The sequence below is a fragment of the Lissotriton helveticus genome, chromosome 2_1 (genome assembly GCF_964261635.1).
Source record: "Lissotriton helveticus chromosome 2_1, aLisHel1.1, whole genome shotgun sequence".
Classification (NCBI taxonomy): Eukaryota; Metazoa; Chordata; class Amphibia; order Caudata; family Salamandridae; genus Lissotriton; species Lissotriton helveticus.
In genome coordinates, this window is record NC_136059.1 from 38,403,786 (window position 1) to 38,429,948 (window position 26,163).

At 47.2% G+C, this 26,163-nt stretch overlaps 1 protein-coding gene across 3 annotated transcripts in view; it reads right to left on the reverse strand.

The window, feature by feature from the left end:
• The window catches only part of LOC144817687 (long-chain-fatty-acid--CoA ligase ACSBG2-like), a 1,080,196-nt gene that overhangs the window by 272,250 nt on the left and 781,783 nt on the right, over positions 1 to 26,163 (reverse strand). For all 3 annotated transcript variants that reach the window (XM_078674432.1, XM_078674431.1, XM_078674433.1), the window contains 2 exons: positions 23,825 to 23,905; positions 22,975 to 23,124 (listed from right to left, as the gene is read on the reverse strand). In XM_078674432.1, coding sequence (XP_078530558.1) covers positions 22,975 to 23,124; positions 23,825 to 23,905 — 231 coding nt within the window. The remainder of the gene's footprint in view (positions 1 to 22,974; positions 23,125 to 23,824; positions 23,906 to 26,163) is intronic.

Consider the following 26,163-nt stretch of genomic DNA (forward strand, 5'->3'; position numbering starts at 1 on the left):
TCGGTCAGACACAACATCCCTGGGGAACCCCACACGGGAGAAGATCCCCATCAGGGCATGTCACACCACGGGGGCCGTCACTGTCCTGAGCGGAATGGCTTCCGGGTACAGGGTAGCATGGTCCACCAAGTCCAGGATAAACCTGTTGCCCATGGCTGTTTGGGGTCGAGTGGCCCCACAATGTCAATGCCCACCCGTGTAAAGGAGGTACTGACTACAGGGAAAGGTTGGAGAGGGGCCTTGTGCCTCCTTCCACTTTTCCCACTTGCCTGACAAGTTTGACAGGTCCTACAATGAGTATCTGAACTCTTCTGCATCTGGGGCCAATAAAAGTGGGAGACAAGGTCTTGTTCTGCCCCAGATGACCAGCTAAAGGAACATCATGAGCCAAACCCAGTAGGAAGGCTCTGAAGCGCTGGGGTACCACCAGCACACGGGCTGACCCAGGCTCAGCAACCTTAGGCTCGCTATACAGGAGACCATTCTCCCAGTAGATCTAATGTGATCCAGACTGATCATCTGCTGCCTGGTTTGTGGCCTGTTGCCTCAAACCCACAAGAGAAGGGCACTTCTGCTGCACTTCACAAAATTCCTCCCTGGAGGGACCCCCTTCTTGCTGCCAATGGGTCAGCTCAGGTAGGTTCCCCAGTTCAGAAACTTGCTCACCAGTGGGTTCCAGGGCATCCCCCTCAAGGTCTGCCTCCTCCTGGACCGTGGGAACAATAGATGATGGTTTCGCGCGTCCCTTACCTCTTCTTTTTAAGGCAGGTCCCTGGGCCATATTTTCAGGTTCCAGGGTCTCTTGTACATCCTTAGCTGCCATAGAACGAGTGGTCACACATGCGATGAGATGATCCAGTTGCGATGCAAGAAGATGGCAACCTTGATGCGGCGATGCGGTGCGATGACGCCCGGGCAGCCTTGCGACGACTCTGTACTTTGGAGCCGCGACAGGCCCTCCGACACGCCTTTCCGGTGATGCGATGGCAACTTTCACGATGGCATCACACTTCTCCGGTGATGCGACAGCAGACCGCTTCGATGAACATACGCTTCCAGGGAGATGCGACAAAGTTTCGCTGCTCCGGCGTTGCTTCCAGCTCCCAGCGGTATGCAAGTGACTGGAGTCAGAATTCCCAGCAAGGAAATTCAGGAGGGAGCTGGGGGTGAAGTCTTTTTGCCATGAGACTTACGCAGGAGGCAAGCACAGTTCAAGCCCTTGGAGAATATTCTGTAGATGAAAGTCCTTACAAAGTTCCTTCTCCTTTCCCTTGGCAATGAAGCAATCCCTGCAGGCCAACCCAGCAAACAGCACACTGGCAGAGGGGCAGTCCAACTCCTGCAGCTTCCTTGGTTCTTCTCCTTGGCAGAAAGGTTTCTTGTTCCAGAAGTGATCTACAGTCTGTGGGACTGGGTCCCAATATTTATACCCCAAAATCCTTTGTTCTCTGAAGGCAGAGAGGTCTTTGCCTAGTTCAAACCAGTTCCTGAGCACTTTGACATGACTCTTCTTCCTTTCACTGTGCAGAGCAGAGACATCAGCCGCCCCACAGGAGGTGGAGCCAGCACAGGGGAGGGAAGATACAGCTCTGGAGCACTCTGTTGACAGGATTCCTTTTCTCCTTTCACTGTGCAGGGCAGAGACATCAGACAAGCCACAGGGGGTGGAGCAAGCATTGTAGAGGGAAGACCCAGCCCTATTCAGGTCCCAGGTGCATTCCTCCCTCCCATCTGGGTGTAAATCTCCCTAGTCACCACTGGGCTGTCCCAGACTGTCTACTGGAATTTCCCCAGCCCTGTCACACACAAACCCAGACAAAGAATATACAACTCAGCAGAGGCGGGCTTAAATGGTTAGGCAAGCAAATACCTGCTTTCTAAAAAGTGGTATTTGCAAACACAGGATATTAAAATAAACTTTACTAAAAGATGTGTTTTATTATTCTGAGTTCAGGCATACTAAATTTGAATTTCTACCATGTTCCCTGAGTCAGTTAGGATTGTAAGAATGTAACAATCTTAACTGCCCATTCTGGCCTATGAGAACAGGTGGCCTTCAATAGTGAAAAACGAAAATGGCTATAATTCACTATTAGAAAATGCTGCACACATCAGAGCATGTCCTACCTTATACCTACAATGCACCCTGCCCTTGGGCCTACCATAGGGGTGTCTAATATGAAGCAAAGGGAAGGTTTAGGGACTGGCAAGTGGGTGCACTTGGCCAAGTCGACATGGCAGTGCTAGACTGCACACAGGCCTTGCAATGGCAGGCCTGATACATACTTTACAAGCTGCTTCTGTGGGTGGCACAACCAGTGCTGCAAGCCCACCAGCAGTACTTGATCTACAAGCCCTGGGTGCATGTGGTGCACTGTACTAGGGGCTGACAGTAAATCAAATAACCCAATTGTGGAATAACCAATCAGTACATCAATTTAACATAGAGAGCACTTGCACTGTGGCACTGATTAGCAGTGGCACAGTGCCCAAATCATAAATCCAGCAAAAACGCATCAAAACAGAGGAGGCAATCCGTCAAAAATGGAAGGGAGACTCACGCCAATGATGTCAGGTCTAACACTTGATATTCAGAATCCCCTCATCTAATGCCTTCTGTGCAATCTGCTGTATCTTGCCCTGAAACCTTTTCAAGGGATCCCCCCAAATCCTCTGGTAGTGTCTAGGGTTGCTGAGTTATCTAAGAATTTCCTCATAAAATTAATCACTGGTGTTCTGGATAACAATCACACGACCTTAGTCAGCCAGTTCAATCGCAATGTCTATTACTAGCTACTGAATTCAGAGATTGTCTCTCGTTCACAGAATTATTATAAGGGATGTACCTTTTCTGTGACTAGTTCATTAATCTGCCCAGCAACAGTATTTTTAAAGGCCGGGATTTCAGGACTCGAGGTGGCTTAGGGGATCAAATTGTGATTGTGTCTGGAACCCTGTACAATCAGTGTGTGGCGGTGGGGGTTTATCCTTGGAAATAGGTTTCAATCTACCCGTAAAACACAAAACTTTTCATTCTTACTCCTAAAAAAAAACTTTTTTCAGTAATCAAGAATCCTCCTTTGCTCAACACGATGTTCTCATCATGTGTAAGGGTATATTCAGATAATCTGAAGATGGGGAGGTCTTATTTATTTTTAGAGTTTTATATAAAGCTGGATTGACCCGGCGGTATCAGGGCGCTTTACATAGGGAACAGCTAGTTGCAAGTTACAAACATTTTACATAAGTTACATAGTGATCAGATAGTAACAACAAGAGTTACTAGCGAATAGCACATAGGGACACATGATGAAGCCACAGTAGTATGCATTACTAATGTGTGGCGTAACAGAGAGGAAAAGGAAAACAGGGGAGGGGAATGCCGATAGAGGCAAAGCAGGCAGGAGGGGGAAAGTCCATCAGGGGGAACGAAGCAGTCAGTGTGAAAGACAAATAAACCAAGAAGAACTGCGAAAAACAATGTTCAGCTGGGTAGGTGATGGCCGAGGGGTGAACCAGAACCAGACTCCTCTACAGCTGCATAGGACAGCTACACCGGGCAACGGCCACGGGTACTTGGTCTCCGAGGTAAGTAAAAACAGTATCGGTTTCCGCCCATGGGGCATCATTAGAATTCCATCGACAGTAGCAGTCCCGTTGTTACTAGGAAGCGCCATTAGCGTTATCCTCCAGCTTGCCCCATGAGTGGAGAGGTGGAAGGGACAGCTCCAAAGGTAAGCAGTATTGAGAGAAAGGCAAGCGAGAGAAAGGCAAGCGAGAGAAAGGCAAGCGAGAGAAAGGCAAGCGAGAGAAAGGCAAGCGAGAGAAAGGCAAGCGAGAGAAAGGCAAGCGAGAGAAAGGCAAGCGAGAGAAAGGCAAGCGAGAGAAAGGCAAGCGAGAGAAAGGCAAGCGAGAGAAAGGCAAGCGAGAGAAAGGCAAGCGAGAGAAAGGCAACCGAGAGAAAGGCATTGTGGCAGCGCTCCATGTGTCGGTGCTGTGAAGGAATTCGGTCCCAGACCAGGTCCCCCCCAGTGTCTCAAAAACTGAGTGCTCTGCCCTTCTCATGTGGACTCTCTTTCCTGAGGGGATGGAGTGATTGAGACCTGTTGTCACAGTTTATTCATGCCCCGCCAGATAGGATATGTCTCTGCCGACCCGTTAGTTTCTTCTCGGGACTCCGCCTACTGCTGGTGAGTCCTCCAGGCCATCAGTTCCCTTACTGCTCTTTAATAAGGGTACACTGATTCTATGCTGAATCTATATTTGTCTTTATGGACATTCTAGTTTCTTGCCTAGCTGTATCGACTGGAACTCCGCAACAGTCTTCTGAAATGAGTCTAGTGCCACCTTGGAATTCTCCAGTACCCCACTAATTCTGATCTTATCCTCTAGCTCACCTATTTGTCATTTGAGTAGATTCAGCTCTTCAAGAGAAGTATCAATGCCCAAAACCAACCAGTGACAGGAACAGTTATTCCCCAAGAAGCCAAAATTATTCGCGTGGTGTGTAAAAATCACTGCTATGTTCCTAACTTGTAGATCAACCGGTATGAGGTCTGCCTTGAGGTACTGCATTAACAATTTGCGATGTAGCTCTGTGAGCATGGCTTTTTTCTTCAATATCTCTAATTCTTCTAGATCAAGTTACCCAGGTAGTGGATTTGTGCCTGTTGGCAATGATGAGGCACCACCTATAATCCTTGCTATGTAGTCATTGCTACAGGACAATGTCTCCCTTGCCAGGATACCTAATGGGATCAGTAAGTGGTACTAATTCAAATAATTAGTCCCTGCAGACCAGCGTCTGCAATCAATATGTAGATTGTCACAAGGACAACCGTAAATGTCAATGGGCACCTGGATAATCGTTAATTTCTACAAAAGAGTAAAAAGGTCTCATGTGGTGTGCGACCCTCCTGCATATGTCTGGGGAACTTTTAGAAAGTTAGCATCTTCCTGCCATAAACTATTTGGTGCCTGCAACCTCCCCTGGGTCACATGATAGGGTGTAGTTGGCAGTTGGTATTTGCATACACAGCTACACGATAGAGGGATTAGGTGTTCCTGGATGGGCAATCCAGTATCTGGATGGGGGACAGTGCTGGGCATAGACCCACTTGTAACTGAAACGAACATGCTTGCCTTTATATAAAGGACCAATTACCCCTGCTCATGCAGCCAACCTGGAGCCAGGGGAGTCAGGAATTTCAAGCATTTCAAAGAGAATCTTCTAGAAACTTCTACTTTAAAGAAGGTTATCATGTATAACAAGCATTTGCAATGCAAGCGGTTGCACCTTTGGGACCTTATATGTACTTAGCTATGCAGTACATTAGCCTGGGTGCTGAAACTCCTAGTGTTCATGGAGGGAGAGTCGGGCCAAACTGCTTGACACGCCAGGTCTGGGAACACATGTAGAGAAATATTGCCTTTTAGATGGAAATGGTATAGTCCAAAGCTCAGTTTTTAATATAAAATCAGGGTTTTCGGTGGTCATATCTCTGAAAATACAAGATTTGAAGAAAAATATTGTCTACGGGTGATCGTGGAAGACAATTTCTATGGACTGGAATCGAGAGAATACTAAAGTGATCCTGGTATTTTACTGACCTCTGCAGGTCGTTTTCTATCAAAAAAGTTAAATAGAAGCAGTTGCCAGAAAATTTATAAAAAGAAAGTCCCTAAGCAGAAAACAAATTTTTTTTGGTCCTCATTCTGCCAATTTTCTTATTGCCAATACTCCCTTTCCCTTAGCGAGAGCCAAATGGGAATAGAGTCATTCCACACAAGAAATCTAGCTGCTTCCACGCCAACTCTTCTCGAACATGACATACAGAAGAAGGGGACCCCGGCCAACAGCTATTTATTGACTTAATCATTGGACCCCATTCCTCTGACACCAATCGACCAACATAGCCCAAACTTTCTTCCGACTTCTTGAATCACATGCCATATCCTGTTGGCTGATATGATATTGTTTTTACACTCGGAGAAAAGGGGTGGAATTGCTGATTTCCAAGCTCTAAAAATCTCTTGTCTTCCCAATAAGATAATATAAAATATTAATCTTGCAACCCTTTTGTTTGAAGAAAAAGTATTGTCTTGGCCTATTCCGAAATATATAAGTGAGGGGGATACTTCTATCTGAATTCCAGCAACATCCGACAAAAATTCACAAACATCCAGCCAATATTTGGTAATCTCTGGGCAAGTTAAAATCATTTGGTAATCATCTGCTAAGGGATCTTGACACCTTGAACAAACATACTGAGTTCCGGTAACTTTTGTTAATTTTGCTGGGGACCAATATACTCGATACAGGGTAAAAAGGTGATTGTTTTAAAAAGGCAGGTTTGACTATCTCTCGAAGCAGTGCAATTGAGGCCATCCAAGCCTCACACTGGTTAATATTAGTAAAATCATCGCTCCAGATCTTTTGAATATCCTGATCTATATCATCTTCCGCTTCAATAAGGGTTCGATACCACAAGCAATTTCTTTTTTAATACCACCAAGTTTCATCGCTTGAATTAACCAAGAGTCATCCATCTGTTCCACCCAATTTTGCCTATCCCACCAGGCAGAGAGTTGATAAAATTTAAATTTGGTTAGTTGTCCCTGAGTGCTTGATATCAAAGTTTCCCAAGTAACCAGATCCGTGCTTGATCTCAAATCTCCCCATTGTGAGATACCCTCTTGCTTCAATAGTAAACTAAACAAGCAGGGGTACCAGGAGAACCCCAAATTGGAGCATGATCTAATAGTAAGATATTCCAAGTTTTTTCCGAATATAAACCCAGTTCTTCACTGCAATAAGATCTTCAATCTAACTTTTTTGAAGAATTTTGGGTCCCCAAACTTAAGGAACTGCCCATGTTCATTCCCTAGATCGCTGAGCATTGCCCCATATAAAATACCTAATGCAGAGGCATCCGGTCTATTTAACAACATCAGAAAGTTCTTAAAATGAAAAACATGTACATATAGCCACAAATCCGGAAGAGCCAATCACCCCTTCCCCATCATTCTCCTTAACCTTTTCCAGGATATACGAGAAACCTTCGAGGCCCAAATAAAACGGCCAATCTTACCCTGTAATTTTTCTACCGCACCATTATCAAATAGGAGGGGTATAGTATTAAAAAGGAAGGCAGAAAGCAATTCTGGTATTTTACTGACCTCTTCTGGTGGTTTTCCATCAAGACCGTTAAATAGAGGCAGTTAAACAAGCAGAAAGCAATTCTGGTATTTTATTGACGTCTACTGGTTGTTTTCCATCAAGACCGTTAAATAGAGGCAGTTGAACGGAAATAAAAAAAGTCCCTAAGCAGAAGTCCTAGGGCTGAGCTCCAGAGCCCACAAAGTACATACACATAAGTATATACTAAAGTATATACAAGAGGTCTCGTATGCTTGACCAAAAAAGGGGACCCGTAGACCCACTCTTCAGTTCACTTTTGGTTTTTAACAGCTTCGCAGGGGCCAGAATTCCCCCGTGGTGCGGAGGAATTCCGCGTGTGCGTGGTTCGGACGGCCCCCGGCTGTCCTCCGCACACGACCACCGTGACCTCAGACAGCCGGGGGCCGTTCGACGCACGGAAGAAGTTAAAGTTGTTTTTATTTTGCATCAAAAAAGAATTGCAAACCGAACGATCAATGTATCTCTTCCAGTGTCATGATAAATTCAGTGCAGTACCAGAGTCTCAAGCCCCGTAATAAGCAAGTTATTTCCTGTTACTAGTTTAGTTACAGTACTCTGTTTCTCATCCCACAGTTCACTTTCTTGACTTGTGGAAGGACGGAGGACTGCCTGCTGCTGTGTCCTCCACAAGACTGCTTTGCTGTGCCTGGAAGGACTTATTTTCTGCCTGGTGCCTGCCTTGAACCCTCGGAGGCCTAACCTGTTTGAACCCTGCTTTTTCACCTGAACCCAGGACCACCAGAGTAGGTCCAAGAGCTAGTTTGCTGGCCTCCCGTTCAGAGCCACAGAGACATAACAGGCTTCTAACATCTTGAACCCGCGCCTGAACCAAGCCAGAGAGATTGCTAAACCCTCCAATAGATGCCTTTTCAGTCCTGGACCTTTGCTAGTGGTGCTAAAGGTGCCCAGTTACCTACAATCGCAAACTTGGGAGTTTGAACAGTGTTGGCTAAAAACTACTCTGAGAACTGAGAGAAGACCGGTACCGACCTGCTATGCTATATCCGCCCAAGTTGCATCTCCAGTCTGCCTAACTTCACAGCAGCTCCCGGTATGTTATTCTCCACAGCAGAAAATCCTGTTCTGCGGTCCTGCTCTAAAGTGGTATGCAGGGGGGCATGGCCAAGATGGTAGCAGGTTAGAATGCTCTTACTAGTCTCTTCCGTCCGCTGCCGGCCCAATAGTCTATCCATGACCTGTCCAGCGAGAAAAGGCAGCACCCGTTGATGGCCATCGGAGACATCCTGAATGCATGGTGGGGAAGCCCGGTTGTTCATCTGTGAGAGCTAAGTGGAGCCCCAGGCGGCAGATGGTGGGGAGGTGAGAAGAAGAAATATCGCACCCTCAAAGAAATACTCGCCCACCCCACGGGGGCTCATCCAGCGATCCCAGAGAACTCTTTCAGGATATCAGGGAAGTATGAAGAGACAGACTCCCTAGGGGATTGAGTTGCAGCAGTGGAAGACAGGGGAGATGGCACAGACTAAGACGATGAATCCCTCCAAAAGGGGGCCATCCATCTCTCTGAGCAACATATCATCTTACAGACACACTTAGAATATCTTGAGATCAGGTCCCGCCAGAATATTGTCAATATATGGGACATAACTATTAAAGCGGCACAGGAGGACATCTTAGGCTATGTCAGGGACCTCTTTTGCCATATCCTAGGCACATCCTTGGATGCCAAAATAAAGATTAACTGAGTACACCGTGCTGGACTGCCTCACTTAAACACAGCACCCTCAGCTAACATTCTAATATGTATGCATGATTTCAAAGTCAAAGAGGAATCCCTGCACAAAGCTGGGGAAATGCACCCTATCGCCTTCAGAGACCAGAGACCAGACCCCAACCTCTACCAGGATTTTGCTGCACTCACTGCAGACCTTCTGTCCTGTCACTACGCACTTGCTAAACCAAGAGATATCCTACGCATGAGGACATCCATTCCGCCTCATATTCCACTGGGAAGGGAAACTCTACCAACTAAGATGCCTAATGGAGGCCAGGCAAGTGCGAGGGTTGGACACGCCTGACGGAAATCGTGAATTAAGCCCTTCCTACACACAACGGCCACGCTCGTGGAGACAGGGAGCAAGACAAAGGATGAAGTGACCAGATTCCAATGAGATAGCCAAAGGACACAAGGCAGCATTGGAGGTGATCCCTGCGGTGCTGGCCAAGACAGAAAACACTTAAGAGGACTGTGTCATGAACCTTAAAGTAGCATCAGACATTCCTCTGAACTAATTGAGCATCTTGTAGGAGTAATAGCAAAATTACGCCAAGCAGTAATAACAAGCATTTACAATGCAATAGGTCTTGCATTTGCGAGAATTTGAGCCATTGGCATTGTAAATGACAATGCCTTTTATTTAGGTATTGGTTTTGAAAACAAATAAAAGGCATTGTCATTTACGATGCTAACCACATCGCTGCGGCGGCTATTCCGCCGCAGTGCTAAGGGGGCGGGGCGGGCACGCGGCGGCCGCATGCAGGTGACGGAACCGCTCAGTCATCAGCCGCGGTTGGGCTGTGCTCATGACGGAGCGGTTCCGTCATGGCCCCGCCCGCTCAATAGAACGCCCAGCGCAGGCGCGGAAATCGCGCCGCGCAGGCGCGGCGGCCGGGCCATGACGGAACCGCTCCGTCATCAGCACAGCGCCACCGCAGCTGATGACGGAGCGTTTCCGTCATCAGCATAGAAAGGGTTAATGGCTTAGACTCTTGCAAATGTGAGACCTATTGCATTGCAAACGCTGTTTATCCTATGGAAACGGATAAGACATTCAAACGGAAATCTTGCAATATTTTAGTTAAGGAAGACTTCACATTTTCTTTCAAAAGTTGCACTTCACTCGAGAGGCAGTTTGATTTGTTTTTCACGAAATAAAGTGCCAACACCTAACAAAAATGATTATTAAAAGGAAAGCCAGGGATTGGAACCTTTAATTTCCAAACCAGACTCAAAGGGCTCCTGCCGACTATGAAAAAGCCCATGGAATAAAAGGCCAGTGTCGCCTTGATACCACAACAGTGCCCTGCCTAGTTAAAGGCTTTTAAAGTAAATAAATGTGTTCATGTTAATTCATTTACTGTGAAAACGCCTCGCCCCAAAGATAGCAAAGATTAGAAGTCAGATGGCTTCTGCAAGATTAAAGGAATGGATGTCTGCTTACAAAACCGCAGCCCATGTTACGAGGACACTCAGCAAACCATTACAAACCAATTCAAAGGAGATTATCTCAGACCCTACAGGGACATCCTGCAAACCCTTCCCCCACCCATCAATTGTGTCCTTTGTAAAGAGACCAGAGCTGGAAATCTTAAGGAAGATGTCTGCTACTATTCTAGCACCGGCAGATTCACCGTGGGTCATGGCAAAACGCAGTCGAACCAAACTTGCTCTTCAACAACACTGGGCCTGAGAAGCTTCTATGGATATGGGCGGGTTTGCTAGGTGACATATAAAGACTTCTCACGTGTCACAAGCCCAAGTGTGAGTAACTTATCTAGTCAATGAACGAATCTACAAACACAAATATTACAGCGAGTCTAGTCTGCCCAGCACAGCAGGTCCAACAGCTGGCAGGACTCTGAGGCAGTGGCTGCCCGGAAGAGGAGAGGGAACCAGCACATACAAAGTTAGGAAAGAGTACAGCACGGCACGCCCAGCAGCTGCCCGGGAATGGTGCGGCGTCAAGCAAGCATCTATAGAAGATTAGTTGTATCACTCACTCAATAACATAAGCACGTCCAGGGATCGCTGCTACCGTGCAGATTAAAATGAAAATGCAAAATAAAAACGGGTTCTTCCTCACGTGTTTTGCGATGAGTGGTGGCAGAAAGTAACAAGGAAGTAGTCCCTAAATAAAAAGATAACAGCCCACCAGCGGAACAAAGCTGTAGTTGGTTGGTGCTGCTTACTGCAAAACAGAAGTGAGGTATCGGATCAACAGCCAATCCATGAGCGAGATAAGAAGAGCAATGCCACATTCAACCAATGGCAAGCAACAAAACAAATAGAAACGCAATGGGTGGAGTTTCACCACTAATACTGATTACTTGATGCCTCGCATAGGCAGCGCATGCGCTGCCTATGCGAGACCTAAAAAAGGAAACATCCTTTGTTGGTAACCTCTGTGGATGGCATAAGGGCTGTTCGTTGTTTTTGTTCTTTCGTTTATTTTCATTTGGTTATTATTTGATTTCTTAGTTTTGTTTGCGTAGCACACATTTATTGGAAACATGAGCCTACCAACCACCGTACGGGCGCCTCACGTCTATAAAAGGCGCCATGCCCATTCAACGTCCTGTGGCTCAGTGAATTCTTGGGGGCTCCATGCAGCATCTTCAGCGGCTCCTTCCAGCTTCTTCGGCCGCACAGTGAAGTAGAGGTGCTGTTTCTTGAGCTTGGGACGCAGAGCAGGTTGGAGACTCTGGCGTTTCCTCATTGTGTACGCTCACATGGGCAGCTATACGGAGCAGGTTGGAGACTCCGATACTTTTGCTAATTAAAGCACGTATTTGCTGCAATATACATGAAAAGAATGTTTGGACAGCATGATGTGTATCTTGAACGTAGAGAATGACTATTTGACAATCCTAGCATTGAAGCATTAACGACGATCCTGGCATTGGCCTATTAACCCATTAATGGCTACATAATTGTTAAACCTGAACTTTCTTACATTCGGGAAGAGAAGAGAACCATTAACAGAGAACTTAGCTAAGCCAAGTTAAAAGTTAATAACCTTAGGAGAATTTAGAGGATTGCAATTTTAATAAGAAGAGCACTAAATCCAAGGAATGAACAATTTGGGTAATTTATCAACCAATACAAGTTGAGTTAAATGCTGTTAATTTAACTCGAGACTAAAGACTTCCATACCTGTTGAAGTTCATTCTATCAGAAAGATAAAAAGAGACACTCTACTGTAAAGCTCTTCAAGAGAGCAGTCCACACTTATTCATGTAATCAAGAAGTTCTTTTATTCATAGGTACATCTGAATACATATGTTCACACACTAAGTAATGTTGAATATGTCAAGCATTTGATTACCTATAAACGTGTTGGGTTCTCTTTCCAGGTCTCCCTCCCCGCAGTACCCTCCCTAAATTCCCATCCCTCATCTGGCCATTCTGAACCTCTTATTTTAAATCAAATTCGGAGCTGCCAGAAGGTGGGCCTCGAGGGTACTGCCCCTGAGGAACCTAAGAAACCCCTGAAAGATGGGCATCCAATAGCTCTATGTACAAGCAGAAAGGCTGGGGGGGGGGGGAATGGGGAATGTTGGCCACAACATGGACCCCTTAGGGTCAAACGCACCGACTCATAAGACTGTGGGACTGAAAGTAAGTTGTTCCAACTCTCAAGTTATCCCTTTTCTCGGTTTTCCTTCTTTTATAGTTGGGGTCCACACTCACTTCCAAACCAGACGCAGCAACACAAACAAAGGGCAGCCATGGAGACCCTCATTGCAACTAGCGGATCCCTCCGACTCAGTGGGCTGCTAAATCCCATAGCCTACATTTCTCAGTACAGCATTGATAAAGATCACCCCACTTAAAGTCCTGACCCTTAACGTGAGAGGGCTTAACAACCCAATAAAACGCAGGGTGGTATGTTTGGAAACATTTAAGACCCCGCGGACATCACCCAGTATCTCCAATCTGCGCAAACGACCCATGTCTCACTAGACTAGGCTGAGTCACTAGAAAAATATTCGTATAGAGCAAGTCATATCAGCCATGTCCTGGATGAAATTGGCAAAGTAGCCAGGCCCAGATAGCTACTCATCGGCCTTTTACAAGACCTTCTGTTCTATCCTGGCGTGTAGCCTAACCCAGTTATTTAACTCCTTTACTGATCCTGGGGCCATACTGTCATTCCTAAGTCGGGAAAAGACCAATTGCAATGCAGTTCATACAGACCCATCTCTCTTAAATGTGGATCTGAAATTGTTTACGGGCATCATAGCTAGCAGTCTCAACCCCTATATGCCTTCTATCATTAACCCAGACCAGCCAGGTTTCATACCCCAGAGGCAAACTAGCAACAATATCAAATGTATTTTACATATTATCGAGAAGGCCTCCATGCCCCAGGTGAATTCATGCTCTTAGCGATTGACGCGGAAAAGGTCTTCGACAGGGTCCATTGGCCCTACCTGGAATAGGTCTTTATGCATTTCAGACTGGGGGAAAAGTTCAGAACACAAATTCTAAATTGTTAGGCTCACCCACGGCGAAGATCTGGACCAATGGCCATGCTTCTGCCCCCTTTCCAATAGGCAGAGGCACACAGCAGGGGTGTCCTCTGTCAACCCTGCTATTCGCTCTCTAGCCCAGAGAGTCTGGGACAACCCCGAGATTACTGGAGTGACTTTCGAAGGTCATCATCATACAAAAAACCTACATGTCGATTATGTGCTGGTGGCACTGGATAGGCCAGTTACAGTCCTGGCAGCCTTCCTGAGGGAGCTTGAAAACTTTAGTAATGCATCAGGTGTTCAGGTTAACAAGGAGAAATCACACTCCGCCTTTCCCTACCACCTCAGATGGTGGACCAGCTGGTGAAGCAGTACCCTATCCATTTGGTGCCTGAGACAATCCTCTACCTAGGGATCAATTTGGCAGCCACCAGACAATCAACCGCCTCCATCAACTACGTCCCATTACACAGGCAAATCCGGAGCGACCTAGCTTACTGGAAACATCAGACTTCTTGGCTAGGAAGGGTGGGTACTATTGAGATGTTGGTTCTCCCAAAGATATTATACCTTTTCCAAAGTCTCCCTCTCCTGCCGCCAGCGTGCTTCAATTTATCTGGCAGATCTGGCAGGGGAATATCCCACATGAAGAAAGAACTGGGCTGTCGCCCCCAATCCAGGCCCAATCCATTTCTTGTATCAGACCAGCACTCCATCATGGTCAGCCATATTTCCGAGTCTGACCTGGTCGTGCATGACTACATGCTTGCGGTTGGCTCTTACATCTTTTAGACACTGGTTTTTAATTAAAAAAACATATGTATAACTTCGGTACTACTGATTTGATTTTTGTTGTTCTGGTCTCAAAACATTTATTAAAATGTAGTCAATTTTTCTAAACTGATTGGGGGATTTTTCATGTGTTGGGTTTTCACTATCACGGTTAGTGTGCATAAATACTTTACAAATTGCCTCTGAGTTAAGCATGACTGCATTTGTGCCAAGCTACCAGGTTAATTTAGTGAATGTTGTGGTTCACCCTGACAGGGGAGTAGTTTGTCCTGTAATTCCAGTTCTGTAGTAGCGGTATCTCGGTTATAGTCATAATCTAGTGAATAGTCCCGCCCACGTGCGTGGACCCCGGCGCAATCAAAAATAATCTCTTAAATTGTCAAAATATGCAGACCTGCACCGACACTTAAGAGAGAATTTAAAGACAGATAATGCAGCCTATATCCACAGGCTACACTGTCCAGTACTTCAACTAGAAATTCCACCAACAACCCACAAACAGCACAGCCTGTCCAGCTTTCTCCACAGAGAAAAACTTTCCTTTACCAGCAAAAGCTTCTGGAATGATAGAGAGGAAGGAGTGGACAGACAAGCCCCATAGGCTGCCATTATGTGCTTCAAAACAGGATACTGTGCCTTTAAGAGAACCTTCCAGAACTTTCTCAGTATCCCAGAATGCACAGCAGGTCCCTTTTACTTCCAGTTCTTTTTTCCGGGTCCTGCTAGCAGGACCCTGGAACATTGAGCTCTCCCTTTTAAGGGTTTATTAGTGATTTTTCATTTTTTCAAGTGCTTGAGTGCTTTCATTTGAAGTACTTTGGTGTCAGCATCTTGAACTTCTCCTGCCGGAGGAAGCCGTTGACGTTCCGTAGGTCCAAGATAGGGCGTAGGCCCCCTTCGCCCTTCTTGGGTACCAGACAGTAGTGGGAGTAACAACCAGACCCTACTTCTGGCCCAGGAACTCGCTCGATGGCCCCCTTTGCCAAGAGGGCCGTAACTTCCTCTCTGAGAAGTGTCAAGTGATCCCCCAACACGCGGTGGTACTGCGGTGGCATGGCTGGAGGGGTCGCCTCAAAGGGGAGGGAGTAGCCCCTTCGGACGATTTGCAGCACCCATCTGTCCGATGTAATAGTGCGCCAGTGGAGGTGGTGATGGTGAACCCTGCCCCCCACTGGCGTCACATGGGCCTGAAAGCTCGGACTAGGAAGGTTTCGACGCAGATGCTGCACGGGCAGGTGTTGACTGGCCGCGCCATTGTCCCTGACCGCCACCACGGCAGATTCCACGGCGTTGGATATTAGACTGCGGTGCGTGGCTGGCAGCACATGTGGGGGCACCCCTCCCTTGGCCACGAAAGGAGCGAAAGGCACCCATTTGCTGGCGCGTGGCCGAGAGGCCCAAGGACTTGGCCGTAGCCCTGGAGTCCTTAAAGCGCTCAAGCGCATGGTCTGCCTTGTCACCAAAGATGCGACGGCCATCAAACGGCATGTCCATAAGAGTGTTCTGGACATCAGCCGAGAAGTTGGCGGACCTCAACCAGGCGTGGCGACGAATCGCTACCGTCGCTGCCATCGCTCTACCCAGTGAGTCCGTGTGTCCAGCCCACACCGGAAGGAGTACCGTGCCGCATCTCGACCCTCCGCAAGTGCTTGGGCGAGTTTAATCCGGACCTCCTCCGGACATTGTGGCAGCACGTCCGCAACCGTGTCCCACAGAGAGTGGGTGTAGCGGTCCAAGAGGCATGCTGTGTTGACGGACCGCAATCCCAAACTGACGGATGAGAATATCTTCTTCCTGTACTGCTCATACATCTTGGATTCCCGATCGGGGGGGGGGGGGGTCGGGAATGCGGTCTGGGAGTTAGAGGCCTGGATGACCAGGCTCTCGGGGGTGGGGTGGGTGGACAGGAAAGCAGGGTCACCCGGAGCCGGCGTCTGGCCACGTTCCTATCTACAGGCTGACCTGTAGCGGGCCTGGACCAGGTGCCCAGAAGAACGTCAGACAAGGCCTCATTAAACGGCAGCAGAGGCTCGGCCGAACTTGACTGCGGTTTATGGACCTCAGTGAGGAGGTTAGTCCTCACGGCCGCGACGGGGAGCTCAAGGTGCAAGGCCTTGGCTGCCCGCGTCAACACCACACTATAAGCAGCCACGGTGGGAGGGGAGACAAAGCCAGTGTCAGGCGAGGTATCCAGACCACTAGTGTTCCCTAGCTCTCCTGACCAGTCCTGGTAAGACTGACACTCCCGTGCCAGAGGGTCTTCAGACCCCTCCCAATCCCCCTCACCACCCATCTCCTGAAACTCAGGACCAAAGGATGGGGCCGGGTCATAGAAGTAGAAATCTCGAATCGGCGTCGGATACGGCGCCAGTTCGTCACCGGACCAGAATCGAGGGAGGGATCGGAGACGGCGGTGCCGGGGGCGTCACCCTAGGGGCCAGCGCCGGCGAGGTCATGAGGTCGACCGGCGGCGACCCGGATCCGGTACCGGATCTTGCGGGAGCCTGTGGTGCCGGGACCAAAGTCACCGGCGGCGTCGGGACCAAAGCATCCGACGGCGTCGGAGCCGAAGCACCCGACCTGCTGGGACTCCCAGTCGGGGCCGCAGAGCCCGAAGGCGCCCTGCGGAGCCGGACGGAGGAGTGAGCGACCTCACGGCCGAGAGGAAGGCCTCGATCTCCTCCAGCGTTGCGTGCTGCCCAGGGACCGTCAGGTACGGAGCAGGCCACAACGCCCGCGGCTCCGGCGGAGCTGCGTGGGCGGTGTCGCCCGAACCCCCAGCCGCGTCGCGCGAGGGGTGGGGGCCTGGAGACCGTGGACGACTCCCGGAGCCATGGTGGCTCCGACCCCGCGACCGGTCCCTCGACCTCCCCGTGGACCTGGACCTCGAGCGGCGCGGGGCCGACTGCCGGAGCTCGAGACGCTTGCGGGGCCGCTCCCGCCTAGCCTTGGACGTCAGGGCTAGACAGTCGGAACAGGCCTTGTCGTCGTGGTCAAGGCCCAGGCAATGAAGACACCGGCGATGGGGGGGTCAGTGACTGACATCAGTCGGACGCAGTCGGCGCAGGGTTTGAACCCGGGCATCCCTACCGGCACTGTCTGAGTCGTACAGACTTCGAAACAGATCAAAAATGATCAAAAAAGTTTAGTCAAAAATTGACTAAGGGTACCACTTTTTCCGGATCGGCACTTGCTGGCACAGAAAAAAGAAGAACTGATGTCAACGCGCGGAGGTGGCGTCTAAGTACTCAGACGACGTCATCATAGCCCCCACGACGCCGACGACGGACGCGGAGCCGCAGACGCTCCTACCGACGCGCAAGGGTACTGCTGCGCAAAAAATTCCGGATCCAGTCTGACGCCTGGGTATATTCTAAGGTAAGAAATCTAATACTAACCTGTTTCTTTCAGATGTTCTGTTTTTGTTGGGGGCTAGGGGGCAGTATCAGCTTCAATCCATCACTGATCTTGAAGTTCTGAAGTCTCATAGCAGTCCTGCAGTCTGGCTCAGAAGCCAGAGTCCACTGGAAAGCTGCGGCTCTCCAGAGCAAGAAGGTACATACTAGTACCTAATTGTTTGCCCTGCAACTACCCTCTCAAAGCTGATATTTTTTTCCTAATGGGGATTGGAGGAGTTGCAGCCGTGATGATCATGTGGTTTGTCAGTTAATTTTTCACACCTACATACCTCTCGTTGACACTCTGTGTGTACTAAGCAGACATGCAATCAATCCCATTTCCGCCATCCTACCCGAATTGTCTCCCCTGAATCAAAGTGTGTTCCTCTGTTGTATAAAAAAATCATATGTTTTTAATTATTCGCCAGAGCAGCTTAGTTATTTTGATTGATAACCCGCACATCCCGTGCCCTTGTAGGAAACAATATTTTTTGACTGACATTTTTTGTTCTGTGAAAGTATGGAGCAACGTTGAAGGCCTTTCTGGAAACATCCTATCTGTGGTACTTGGCTTGGGGTGACTGCCCGGTTTCACAACCTCTTTACCTTTCATGCCTCCGATCGTCTGGTTGGTCTTCGCAACTGTCCCTCGTGGGCGACATTAGCTCTCATTGCTGTCTGCTTCTCTCTCCGGGCTCCACTGCACAGCATCGACCATCTTTGCAGGCTGCGTGTGCAGAAAGTGGTTACCTTTGTTGTGACATTTCTTCCTGCACTGTAAGTACATAGCTGTACACGCCCTGTGCCTATCACGTTACTGTGTAATATTCGTGTTTGACGTAGGACGTTTTCACTAAACAGAAGTGAAAGCATTTGTAACCTGACCCAAAACAGATGGCAGGCTGTGCGATGCTGCTGAAGCTGCCGACTTTGGAGCGAGAGAACAGGGTTCCAGCCCGGCGTGGGCTACATCATTTAATTATTAAAAAATTAACAGCGAGCTCAGAGAGGGTGTGGGGAGAGAAATAAAAAAAATAATACACGTGGAGGGGGAAACAGATACAATTAAAAAAAAAACACGGTTGAGATGGACAAATGTAGCATCTGAAACCAAGTATATCAAACGGTGCGAGGAGGTGGCTCAACATATAACGCTGCCAGCTGCAGAGCAGGAGAACAGGGTTCGAGCCTTGTGTGGGCTGCATCATTTAATTAAGAATAAATAAACCAAGATCTCATGTATATTAAACACAAATAAATAAACAGCGTGGGGTGAGGGCAGAGAGCTGCTAGATGTGGAAATGCGAGCAGCAAAGAACACAAGTAGTACCTAAATAAAAAGATAACAGCCAGCAGCGTAGGTTAACTGTAGTTGGTCGATGCTGCTTCCTCCAGAAAGGGAAGAAAACTGAAGTGATGTATAGGACCACCAGCCAACAACGAGCGAGAGATTCCACCAATGGCAAGCGACAAAACAAAGAGAAACGCAATGGGTGGAGTTTCACTAGTAATAATAAATACTGGATGCCTCGTAGAGGCAGCGCATAGAACGACCCAGATGCACAACTTCATGTATATCTGTAAACCTGGCTATACAATTAGAGTAAAGTTTAGCCTGTACAGGTTTTTAAGACCTATAGCGGCAAGTACATTCTGACTTCTAGGTAAGTGAAACTCCAAGTTTGCTCCATGCAGGCCTGCTACTGACTGAATTATGTTCATGGACGGGGCCAGCTCACAACCATGGGGACGGGAGAGGGTTCAGCTGAGAATCAACAATGGTGTGCTATCTACCACCAACACCAGGAGCAGAATCCGTGACTGAAAGATTGTAAAGCGGTATTCTTCCGTCGTCAATAGTAGGTTAAGAGCTTAACCTATGCTAGATTTAAGCGTAAACATTTGAGAAGCATTTACAATCAATGCATGAAAATGCATGTTATATGGATATCTTGAAAAGTTGCCATGAATCAGCCCTCTTTGGTCTAGGTACTTTCTTTAGGGGATGTCTGTCGCCCCCCAGCAGTCCTGGGTTTCTGCTCGCTTGTGCACACATCCGACATTACACACTACTCCTTTCAGGAGGCTCCTTCATGCACCCCTATGGCGTCAGACTCCACATAGGCAACATCTGTGGCCGCTCCAGAGCAGGGGTGGGTGTGGATGGGTTGGGTCTTGTGCCTGCTGCAGACGTACAGCTGACTCCCGGTGCTCAATTATACTTTTCTTTCCCTCTTCTTTTTAGCACAACTCCTCTCACCACCGGCCTCCCATTATTTGGAGTCCTGAAGAGGATTCCATATCCCTAAGGGTTTGGGAGGTCGTTGACTTTGCTATTTACGACCCCTTGTACTCATGATGTCATCAGGGTTTAAATGTTGAAAGTATAATTTGCTATTTGAGTAAATTAGCAGACCCTTTCTTCTGAAAAATGTTCTTAGAGATGAAACAAAGAAAATATAAAAGTCAAATCAGATTAAAATGAGTTACAATCAGTTTCAGAACAACATCAGTTTGATTCAAAGGAGGAGCGGAGGCACAGCAACCTGCTTTTAGGTCTTGACTGCAACAGCACATGGGCTTGTAGCCCGTCCACTGCTTCCCATTCGTCAGCTCCACTGTCACTCTTCTTTACTGCTTTCCTTCTGGTCACGGTGTGCTGGTTTCACTTCTTTTGACTGGGGCATGGACAAAGTACTGATTGCTTCAGCTTGATGGCTGTTCTTCCTTTGAATGAGCTGTGATTGGGTACTATTTTATTTTCCCTGTTATCCTGGATGAACATATTGCCCTTTGTAGCCATTTTTTACTGTGCCACGCATGTTCATTGTGACAACTGATATTATTTGCTTCCAAATGTATATTCACTAAGACAGACACATGCACATGTTTCCAACCAGCAACTCCCTTATACCTGAACTCACCCTGAGCTGGATGAAAACTGAAAACAAACAAAGTATACCACCCAATACTATGTAAGATTGTATAAATCTGTGTAGGCAAAAACTTTTTTTTCGGAAGTGGACAGTCTATTTCTTTTGTTCTTAGTAATGCATTTGAAAATAAAAAGCCCCATAATGAAGGGTACACCCCAAATGCATAGGCATTTGCAATCCCTCAAATTAGTCACCGAATAAAAAAATAAGGTTTAAAGGTCTGGATTAGTTGCTGTGGTGAACTGCCACCTTGCCATGTCGGGGGTCAAGGATAATGCCACAGTTTGTTTGGTAACTCCTTGAAACCTAGGTATCAAGTCATTCAGTAGTTCGGTTCTGAGTACCTAGCTTTGTGGCACCTTTTGCCAGAACCTCTTGAAAGGTCACTGAATACAGGTGAGATCCTACACGCTGTTCTTACTGGTAAAGTGAGGGGTGGGCGGTGAAGGATAACCCGCACAACTGCCACGATGAGTCCAAAGTGGTCTCTAAGAGGATGGCGCAATTTGACACTTGCCATCCTTTCACCAGACAACCCTGGCTGCTGGAATTACAGGAAGAAATCAACGTTCTCCAGTCTCTGTGGTGCACACACCAAGTCTTCATTAAGAAACCACAGCGGCAGCCACACCAACAGACTGCACGGAAACCAGAGTAGGGCTCTCGTATGGGTTTGTGCGGTTTCTATGGTGCAAACCTAGCCGATGGAAGCAGAGCGCTGCACAGTCAAAAGCAAAGAGCGGACATGTGACAGAGGTGGTAGCTGGACATTAGCCTTTGACTGCATCTTGATGTAGGGTTCATTCAAGAGACAGCTAGGGGTGGGGATTCTAGTGAATACAGGAAGAATGGCACTCAGACTACTGCGCGTGGTGTCTTATATGGATCGGAGTAAATACGGTGCTGCCAGGTCGGGGGATTCACCCGATAACCCCCAGATTCGTGTGAGTCAAAGGATTCAGACTGGAAAATGAGCACAGTCCTGGGCACATGTGGTGAGGATATTGCAGAGTTCGTATAAGTGTTTTCACGTATTGACAATGCGGCGGTCGACACCAGTATAAGTTTGAAAAAGTTTTATCACAAGGTAACGCCTTGGGTGCCACACGCCCACCTGCCATAACGGCGCACCCGCCTCAGCCTATCTTACTGATGCCTCAGCCCACGCCTTTATACTAGTCCGGGGCCCCCACGGTCCACCCGCATCTTCTACCCAACGCGGGACATTCCAGTGGCTTCCACCGACTCAAAACAACCCCTGCCGTTCATCAATTTTTTGCTGACCGAACACCCCAGACCGGGTTGGAATTATCACTGGTCATATGGGGCCTGCTCTCCTTTCGCTTCCAAACACGGAACAGCCCTGAAGAGTCACAGGATCATTCCTTGTGACAAAACACGTGTCGGCTGGTTGTTTGGTTTAATACAGTTGTTACCTTGTGATAAGACTTTTTCAAACTTATACTGGTGTCGACCGCCGCATTGTCAATACGTGAAAACACTTATACTAACTCTGCAATATCCTAACCACGTGTGCCCAGGACTGTGCTCATTCATTCATCAGACAATCTCTGTGTTGGAGCAGCTTGGGAGAAAAAGAGAACATTGGCTCATCCCCTTTGCCTTTCATCCTCTTAATGTCGAAACATTAGGAATTGAACAGGGTAAAAAATCAGTTTCTTAGCCCCAAAAACCCCTTGAAGTGAGGAAGCCTTACCAATGCACATTTTTTTAGGTTGATACTGGTTTCGTTCAGAATACAATCACGGAATTTGTATGCCTTAGTCGCCAAATATTCCTGACTAAGCTTCCAGAGGTGTTCCAAATTGGGGATGCCACAGGGACCAGTGGCATGTTGGGTGCTCGATGAGGTGACTAACCCCAGATATGCTTCCTCCGCTCCCGCTATCCTAAGTGACCGGGCATAAAACAGAAGGGGTCCATCTGAACCAGGATATTACCCACGATTGCATGCTGTGTGACTGCAGACTGCTCCCACAAGATTCTGCCTGGGTTCCATTTCCCCAAAAGCAAGCACAATGTATTATCCAAACTAGTGCTCTATACCCACAGAAGATACTTCAAGGGAAAGACTGAAGAAAACCTTAATATGCTGAGAGTCCAAATTATAATCAACAGGACCTTGAAGTGGAAATGGTAGGAGGAACATCAACACAATTTCCCTTTTTTAAAGAAGTAACACAAACATTCGTGTTAGAGACAGAGCTGTCAATGATGTCGACCGCCTGTGAGGGCCTTTGGCAGTTTATACCACCACAGCTACTGAAGCAAGGAAACATTACTAACATACAGCCTACAAACATGTGATCAAAGCAAGGAGACAAACACCTATGTGGCATCATTTACTAGATGACCATCAATGGCCTTCAGTTCCATCGGGCAATTTAACATTTGCTTTGCAGTTACTCACATTGTCGTGGCTCAGCATCACCCCCTTGGGCTGTCCAGTGGTCCCAGACGTGTAGATCAGGGTACAACACTGATTGGCTTTCTGAGAGGCGATGATGTCATCTAGTTGAGAATCAGGGACATCCTTCCCCAACTGGATGAACTCTTTCCACTGGAAACAGAGAGACTCAAATCAAAAAAAGACCACGGTGGAGTGATGTTTGGGGTGCGACTGCCCTCAAATAGTCAACAATTGTGCTAATTAATAGACTGATTAATCAGTTTACAAGGGGGTTGCAAACTACAGTTTGGAGAAAGCACTGACTGTACACAGCCAGCTCTGTGGCACATCAATAGGAGGATGCCATCCCTTACTATATCATAATGATGCCCCAACAGAGGCACAACTACACCTCACTGAGGACCAGCCACAGAACACAGACTTTGAAAAGCACTTCATCTCACAAAGTGTGTAGCCTTATAACAACATTTGTTGTCTAGTATTTGACAAGCCATTGGGATAATCAAGCAGTTAAGAGAAAGGGACTATCAACATTCATAGGGAAGCAGGAAGAGCTCCAGCCCCTCCCAAAGCTCCTTCGCTCATGGTCGCTGTGCGGTGCAGTAATCTACTGGGCATCTTCCTACAACTGCGAGTGGAGGACGGACAGAGAGAGGCATCTACTTTGAAGCACACCTCATAACATAGTCTTTCCCAGTAGTACTCCTAGCACAGAACCGATGTTGAGGAGCAGTTTTGCTTCTATGATGTGGGACAGGAGTCTCCCTCTTGCGGCATCAATTAGTGACCAGAACATGTCTACATCTACAGCAGCAAGGTTCAGAACATGGGGAGCTTGCACATCTCTTACCGTGTACAGGTTCGGCCTTTTCTCCTTCAGCTCGTCGTGGTACTGGACAATGGCCTTAAGATGAGGGAGCTGGTGTTGTATCTGTATGAAGCAAGAACAGTTCAGACAAAGACCAATTAAATGAAAAAACTCTTGACTGGGTAAACCTCAAATGGATTGCACAGTTCAGTGTAAGTATCTGCTGTAGACCTTTGGATTCTCCAGTGATTTCAAAGCAGTCTTTTTCATGGGGTGTACACATGCCCTGTAAGTGCCCGCCCCTCAAGAGATTGCCTTGGACAATACTATGTGTGATACACAAGAGGTGTCCATCTTAACATGCGAGGACTTGGGCTTCCTTGGTGTCTGACATACAGAAGGCTCTCATGAAAAGCTGACAGACTGCCTTATAATGCAAGCTTGTGATTTCCTTTGTACCTAGGAATCAGTGACGGTCATGCAATTACGTTTGAGGACACAAAATGACAGAACTAAAGGGAACTGGATTCTTTGAGTCATCCCAACCCTGTATCACTCATAATAGTGCGGTCTCTTAAAACTCATTTTGTTCTACCCCAAACCATTCAGATTTGTTTTACTGCCAGTTTAGTTTAGTTTGCTTTTAGTTAGATGTGGTTTGTAGAACTTGCTAGTATTACCGCTAACCTTCCCCTAAAGTCTCAGATCACAATATGGGTGATAGTTTTGATTGCAATTATGATTAAGATTTGACCAACTGTAACAGGTACTCACAAGCAAAAGAAACTCCAGCATCTTAAAACACCAAGGTCTTAAGGAAAAAAGGAAATTGAGAAACAGTTGCCCATCTGAAGTGCGGTAACAGCACATAGAAGGGTTGAGGATTTTCAGGCTCCTGGACTTTAAGGCTGCAGAACGGAGGGCAGCTGCACACCTCGGGGTCTGAAGAGGAATACTTGGAAAACTCCTACGTAAGAGTTCGATAGATCCCAGGGCACCAAAGAAACACATGGAACAATCTCACTAAGGCCATTCATGGCATAGTCCCAAATCCAGGCAAAGGGCTCTCTAGTAAGGAGATCTACAGAAGAACCTAGGACGCTTCTTCCTTGCATATGGTCTCCAAGCTGTGCCTATTTCGCTGGGAGGCTCGATGCAGATCCTTTTAATTCAATTATTCAAACCCTGGGCGAGGGTGGTCAAAACCACTCGAGTTTGGCCTGTGGACTACACTCTTGCAACCAAAGCCTGCATTTTACTTTTGCTCCAACTTCACTATTCAACACTGACATGCGCCATCATACTTGGCATCATACTTTGGCTTCAAACATTAAAAGTCAGTTGGAACGATTACATCTTTAAATCGGCATGAAGAGACTCAGTCGCAGTCTTGTGTAACTAAATTTGAAGATTGGAAACTACAGAAATACATCTGAACTGCTAGAACACTTCCAAATTTCCAATACTCCTCCTGAATCAAGGTAACTCGTGATTGATCAAAACGTAATCACGCAGTCAACCCAAGGTGCTCGAACACCAGGAGCAGTAGAAAGTCTAACCATTAAAAGCCTAGGTTTACACCTCAACTTACTAGCCCTTGAGAACTCAAAGCAACCAACATATTTTACTAAAACGAGTAAGAGTAACACTAAACTTTACCCAATTTAAAACATGCAAGAAAAATGTACTGACCATAGACTGATGAAGGAATTTAAAAGGAAATTAATTGACCAAAAGTAGTTGCAAATCCATGAAGTGACCAGACAAAAGACCAATCTAAATTCTGTCAATCTTAAACCGACTAGACAGCCAGCAAACAGCCTGGTAAATGGGTAGGCTTAATGCACACAATGGAACGTATAATAAAGCTCCAGCACAGGACTGTGAATCTCATTTTGACAAAAGCCAGTCTCCTAGCACTCTAATCTCGCAATCCAGTGACGCTACACACTACTAAGCTGGGACCCCATGCTCAAACAGCATTCATGGATCTCTCTACAAGACGGACACACACTACTGGGGCGGTTGAATTTTCTCCGCGATACCAAGCGGCATTACAACAGGCACCAGCCCCAGAGAGGCTCTATACTTCATCCTATTTTCAAGAAAACCAAGATACTATTGAGGGAAATCGAGAGCTGAGCAGAAGAAAATGGTATCATTTCGTTTTATCAAGCCTACGACTCTAGTCACAAATATATTCCCCCTTGTATCCTTGCTTCTTTTATTATAGTGCTACGCTCGACGACATCAACCAGAAGTCACTAAGTGGGGTACCCACCATGCTATACCGAAGGCAATATACTCTTTACACTAAAACAGTTATTGGGGCGGGTCTTAACATGGCTGAATCTATTACACAAATAGAGGCACACAGCAGG